Source organism: Rattus norvegicus, chromosome 10 (genome assembly GCF_021556685.1).
Source record: "Rattus norvegicus strain SHRSP/BbbUtx chromosome 10, alternate assembly SHRSP_T2T, whole genome shotgun sequence".
NCBI classification, from domain to species: domain Eukaryota; kingdom Metazoa; phylum Chordata; class Mammalia; order Rodentia; family Muridae; genus Rattus; species Rattus norvegicus.
In genome coordinates, this window is record NC_141543.1 from 64,684,265 (window position 1) to 64,691,388 (window position 7,124).

The 7,124-nt window shown below is 36.2% G+C and overlaps 1 protein-coding gene across 1 annotated transcript; it reads right to left on the minus strand.

Annotated features, from left to right (window-relative positions):
* Positions 1–534: 534 nt before the first annotated feature.
* On the minus strand, positions 535–1,473 carry Or1e35b (olfactory receptor family 1 subfamily E member 35B). Its single transcript, NM_001000495.1, is given in 1 exon segment — positions 535–1,473. A coding segment is annotated over 1 exon segment (939 nt).
* Positions 1,474–7,124: the final 5,651 nt, after the last annotated feature.

A 7,124-nucleotide genomic window follows, 5' to 3' on the forward strand; every position in this document is an offset into this window, starting at 1 on the left:
ATTCAAAATTAAAACAGAATGAAATGGAAATTGGACAAAATGATTCTAACAAATTTGTTCAGGGTAAAAATTAATCAGAAAATATAAATTGATAGAAAGTATACGGGGAGTTAAGAGAAAACTGAAATGTTAAAATCAACATGAAAGAACCTGTAAGGAAGACTAGAAAAAAAGATTGCTGGTGAAGAAATTTTGTTGTTATGCAGTGTCATAAATCCATTAATAAAAATATTTCAACTGATATATCCATGAACACAGAAATCAGGGTAACATGATAAAATTTTTCAGCAATGAAAGTGAACAGAGATCATACTACACAGTATCTCAATCCACTGAAAAGTTCTAGAATTGTATATGTAAGGTAAAGAGGACATTGTAGACAGATATCACAAACAATCTTTTCCACTTTGACAATTGCATCAAATCTCTTCTCCTTCACATGTAGATTCTATTATGAAGGACAATATCTGATATAAAATATTAACATCAATATTTTTATTACATAAAACTAGATAACAATCCAAAGTACTGCCATTACAGAGAGATTTCCTTAGTGCAAATGACTCTTATTACGGCCCTTTTCATGTCTCTGTTCCTCAGGCTGTAGATGAAGGGGTTCAGCATAGGAGTCACCACTGTGTACATCATAGCCATGGCAATTTCCTTCACAGTAGAATTATTACCTGATGGACATAAGTAGAGACCAAAAATTGTCCCATAAAACAAGGTCACCACAGACAGATGGGAACCACAGGTGGAGAAGACCTTGTGGATGTCCTGAATAGATGGAAACTTCAAAATGGAGAAGAAAATCCTTACATAGGACATAACAATAAATAGGAATGGAATAACACTGATGAGTCCACCCAAGATATACATCATCATCTCATTAACATAAGTGTCTGAGCAGGACAACTTCAGAAGAGCAGTAATGTCACAGAAAAAGTGGAGAATCACATTCTTCTCACAAAAAGACAATCTAGCCATGAGTAGGGTATGCAGCAGGGCATGGGATGTCGTCAGCATCCATAGTAGTATAAGTAGTGAAGCACAAACCTTGGTGCTCATGATGGTGGTGTAATGCAAAGGAAAGCAGATGGCCACATAGCGGTCATAGGCCATGACCACAAGAAGGAAGCTCTCCATGTCTGCAAAAACCATAAAGAAATACAGCTGTGTCAGGCAGCCTGCATAGGATATAGATGGTACTTGGCTCTGCATGTTCTGAAGCAATTTGGGCATTGTGACAGAGGAAAAGCAGAGGTCAGAGAAGAACAAGTTGCTGAGAAACAAGTACATGGGCATGTGGAGATGGGAGTCCAGTCGAACAAGGACAATGATTAGCAGGTTTCCCAGGATGGTGGCGAGGTACATGGCCAGGAATAGGGCATAGAACAGGAGATGATACTCTGTTGGGATGGGCAGACCCAGAAGGAGGAACTCCAAGTTCATAGTTTGGTTATTTCCAGTCATGCCACCAATGACTTTAAGGGAAAGAAAGTTACATTTCCTTAAACTCCCAGTTATTGAGCCTCTATGAGATCATAGATCAATTCCACTCTTTTGTCTCATTTGTTTATTTAGAAATAAGTTTCTTTTACTGTTCACATTCTTTAGTTTTTATATTCTTTACCTCACTGTGTCATGCAATAATCTTGGTCTATTTCCTTCCTCAGTTGGCATTGGTATAGCATGACATACAGACTAAATCCTATACATTCTGCTGCTGTTCCTCCTGTCAACATCCATATCCACATTTCAAATAAAAGGGATATGGTTTGAGACACACATGGCATGCTGTATACTTACTCTACAGTAATTTATCTTACACTCATCAAAATAACTGTCTCTACATTAATATATTTTAGTTCTTTATACATATGTTGCCTTAGCATTCTCTACTATTCTAGTCAGACTTAGCACATTTTATAGCTTCTGATATGAAAAATATATTAGCATTACTATTTCCTTCATTCCTGCCTGAGACCTGAATTCAAATATAAGGAAAATTTTATGTTAAATACATAAAGTTACTTTTCTTCAATTTCTTCAGAATATAATGTCACTAAACTTAACCTTTTAACATAAAATTTCATACTCTGTAATTACCTGGAGCAATGCAATCATATATTAATTTAACATATTCACAAATGCAAAGTGCAATGCAGGATTTAATAATATTAATATCTTATACTTTATGCTTCATATGAATATATTGTACTCATATTCATGTGATATTCATATCCATATTAATATGATTCTGCTGATAATGATGTAGGAAAATAAATACAATGATCATTTTATAAAGTATCAGTTAATTTTAATCCCCCCCTTGATTTCATGTTCAGATATCCATAACAAATAGAGTTTTTATGGGAATTGGTCTAAGTCTTAAAATCAGTTTTGGTTAACTATAAAGGTATTTTACTATGTATTAAGTTTTAAAATATTTATTAATATATCAGATGGAAATAACTCTGACATTTCAAAGTGTGAAAGCCTCATGAAAGCAGTTAACATTAAAAAATAAAACAGAGTAATAAAAGGGAAATTGTACACCTAATGGCTGAGACTCATTTATGGTCTTGAATGAGTGGCGAACTTGTTCTATTGTAGGCTTACGTGTAGAGATTACAAAGCAAAGATCACTATGTATTGTGGACCTAGTGGACTTTATTTTTACAATTGTAAAACTCACAATTTTTACCTGAGAAGCATAGAAGACTGCCCAGGGATGTACTTCCAGCACTTATTATACAAACAGATCACCTGGAATTCTCTGAACACACTGACTCTGGTTTTCAAGCTGATACTCCATTTTATACAAGAACACTAAGGTAATGTGTCCCATTCTTGTCCATGGCTTGCAGTAATGAGTAAGTACATGCACAACTTGAAGTTGTAGACTTTTGAGCTCTTTTTATAGAAGATATCTTTGAAATTTACTAATCTACCAAAATTATAGACTTACTAAAAGAAGGCACAAACACTCCAGCATTGCCCCTACTCCAAAGAGTTAAAAGGTTGAAATGGGAAAAAACGCCCAGTAAGCAAATGTAATAAATCTCATCATTAACAAAATTATTACTAATACAACTGTGGAGCAAAGTATTACTAAAATATTTCAAAGTGTTCCAAAGTATAAAAATAGTGAAGAATAATATCATACCTGAAAATTGCCAGTCACACTATCATAAAACTGGAAGTGCAAGACCTGTAGTTTGGAGGACAGAAGGTTCCTCCTGATAATTTATCTAGGGTGACTAAAGGTGTATTATAGCTCCTGCTCCAGACCCTGTCACCTTTATTCATTATCAGCACAGGAACAAGCACCCTCTTCAGTCAACACCTTCTTAAATGTCCCCTTCTAGCCATCTATGGACCCAAGATACCCAAGGGCCTCTGCATCCCTGAGGAATCCTGATCTTGTGCAATTACCCAGGACCTATATAGAAATAATTATTCAAAGCACTGATGGGGACACAGATGATAGTCACAGATCACTCCTTGAAGTATTTAATGGGAAGATGTAAAAAAAGAGAAAATCAGATGCATAATTAACCTTTTCATTGTTATGAAATAAATATTATTTCTGTGTAATCTAGCCTAGGTTTTAGTAAACTAAAGACAAGCTATTTAAAAACCACTGAAGAAATGTAAATGCTGTTTGGAAAAAGTCTAACAATTGGTGGGAATGGAGTTGTTCAGAATATTCTTTTGTTACTCTAAATTCTCTTGACACACATAGAATACCACCTCTTTAAATTCTTATTCTTGTGAGTTACACAGAGTTTCTTCACCTTAATCATGACTTACTTATTACTCTTTCAAAATCAGCATTTTGTTTTTTCTTTTCTACCACTTTTGTTATATGCTTACTTTTTATTTTTTATCTTTTATTAATTTTACTGGAAATTTTATAATTTACACTTCAAATATTATCCCCTTTCCCAGTGTCCTGTTTATAAAATCCCTATCTCGTGACCATCCCCCTTCTTCTATGAGGGTGTACCCCTCCCCAACCATGCATGCTTTCCCCACACCCAGCTCTGACATTCCTCTACACTGGAGATCCAGGCTTGCCAGAACCAAGGGCTTCTCCCTCCCATAGGTGCCCAACAAAGCCACCCTCTTCTACATATGCAGATTTAGTCCTGGGTCTATCCATGTGTACCCTTTGGGTAGTGATTTAGTCTCTGGGAGCTCTGGTTGGTTGGTTTTATTGTTCTTATGGGGTTGCAAGACACTTCAGGTCCTTCAACCCTTTCTCTGATTCTTCCCATGGGGATGCCATACTCCGTTCAATAGATTGCAGCTAGCTTTTGATGCTGTATTTGTCACTCTCTGGTAGAGCCTGTCAGGACACAGCTTTATCAGTCCCCTCTCAGCATGTACTTTTTAGCATCAGCAATATTGTCTGGGTTTGATGGCTGTATGTATATGGGCTAGATCCCCAGGTGTGTCAAGTTCTGAATGTCTATTACTTCCGTCTGTGCTCCAAAACTAGTCTACAAATCTCCTCCTATGAGTATTTTTGTTCTACCTTCAGAAGGACTGATGCATCCACACTTTGTTTTTTTTTTTTTTCTTGAGCTTTATGTGGTCTGTGGATTGTATCTTGTGCCATTTGAGCTTTTTGGATAGTATCCACTTCTCAGTGAGTGCATACCATTTGTGTATTTTGAGATTGGGTTTATATTACTCAAGATGATGTTTTCTAGTTCCATCCATTTGTCTATGAATTTCATGAAGCCATTAGGTTTAATAACTGAGTAGTACCCCATTGTGTAGATGTGCCATATTTTCTGTATCCATTCCTTTTTTGAAGGATATCTGGATTCTTTCCAGCTGCTGGCTATTATAAATTATGCTGCTATGAATATAGCGGAGCATGTGTTGTTGTTGTTACATGTTGGAGCATCTTTTCGGTATACGCCCAGGAATAGTATAGGTGGGACAACAGGTAGTATTATGTCCAATTTTCTGAGGCAACTCCGGGTTGATTTTCAGAGTGGTTGTACCAACTTGCAATTTTACCAAAACTGGAGGAGTGTTCCTCATTCTTCATATCCTCACAAGCATCTGCTTTCAACTGAATTTTTTTATCTTAGCCATTCTGACTGGTGAGAGGTGGAATCACAGGTTGTTTGATTTGCATTTCCCCTGATGACTAAGGATGTTGAACATTTTTAGGTACTTCTCAGCCATTTGATATTCCTCAGCTAAGAATTCTTTGTTTAGCACTGTAAGCCATTTTAATAGGGTTATTTGGCTCTCTGAAGTCTAACTTCTTGAGTTCTTTGTATTCATTGGATAATAGCCCTCTATCAGATGTAGGATTGGTAGAGATCATTTGGTAATCTGTTGGTGGCCATTTTGTCCTTATGACAGTATCCTTTGCTGTGCAGAAGATTTGCAATTTTATGAAGTCCCATTTGTCGGTTCTTGATCTTAGAGCATAAGCAATTGGTGTTCCATTCAGGAAACTTTCCCCAGTGCCCACGTGGTTGAGGCTCTTTGCCACTTTCTCTTCTATTAGATTCAAGTGTCCTTGATCTGCTTGGACTTGAGCTTTGTTCAGGGTGCTGAGAATGGATCAATTTGCATTCATCTAAATGCTGACTGGCAATTGAACCAGCACCATTTGTTGAAAATGCTATCTTTTTTCCAGTGGATGGTTTTAGCTCCTTTGTCAAAGATCAAGTGACCATAGGTGAGTTTATTTCCAAATCTCCATTTCTACTCCATTGATCTACCTGCCAGTCTCTGTATCAGTACCATACAGCTTTTATCACTATTGCTCTATAATACAGCTTGAGATCAGGGATGGTGATTTCCCCAGAAGTTCTTTTATTGTTGAGGATAGTTTTCACTACATTGGATTTCTTGTTATAGCAAACAAGTTTGAAAATTGCTCTTTCTAATTCTATGAAGAATCTAGTTGGAATTTTGTAGATTGCTTTTGGCAAAATGGCCATTTTTACTGTATTAATCTTGTCAATCCATTTGCATGGGAGATCTTTCAACCTTCTGAGATCTTCAATTTTTTTTTCTTCAGAGACTTGAACTTATTGTCATACAGAGCTTTCACTTGCTTGGTTTGAGACACATGAAGTTATTTTATGTTATGTGGGACTACTTTGAAGGTTTTTGTTTCCCAAATTTCTTTCTTAGTCTATTTATTCTTTGTGTAGAGGAAGGTTACTGATTTGTTTGATTTAATTTTATAGTCATCCACTTTCCTGAAGTTGTTTATTAGGCTTAGGAGTTCTCTGGTGGAACCGTTGGAGTCACTTAAGTATACTATCATATCATCTACAAATAGTGATGTTTTGATTTCTTCCTTTCCAATTTGTATCACTTGGACTTCCTTTTGTTGTCTGATTTCTCTGGCTAGGACTGAATACTATGTTGAATAAGTACGGAGAGCGTGGGCAGCCTTGTCTAGTCCTTGATTTTAGTGGGATGGCTATAAGTTTCTCTCCATTTAGTTTGATGTTGGCTACTGTTTTGCTGTATATAGTTTTTATATGTTGAGGTAATGATCTTTGATTCCTCATTTTCCATGTCTTTTAACGTGAAGGTGTTTTGTCAAATGCTTTCTCAGCATCTAATGGGATGATCATGTGTACTTTTCTTGGTGTCTGTTTACATAGTGGATTATGTTGATGGATTTCCATATATTGAACCATCCCTGCATCCCTGTGGTGAAGCCTACTTGATCAGTATGGATGATAGTTTTGATATATTATTGTATTTCTTTTGAGAGAAATGTTTTGAGTATTTTTGTATTGATATTCGTAAGGGAAATTTGTATGAAGATAGCTTTCTTTGTTGGGTCTTTATGTTGTTTAGGTATAAGTGTTATTGTGGCTTCAAAGAAGGAATTTGGTAGTGTTCCTTCTGTTTCTATTTTGTGGAAAGTTTGCACAGTATTGGTATTAGGTCTTTTATGAAGGTCTGATAGAATTCTTTAGTAAACCCATCTGGTCTGGAGCTCTCTCTCTCTCTCTCTCTCTCTCTCTCTCTCTCTCTCTCTCTCTTTCTCTGTGTGTGTGTGTGTGTGTGTGTTATTTTTGCTGTTTCTTTGACTTTAAGACATTTGTCTTTTTCTAGGTTCCTAA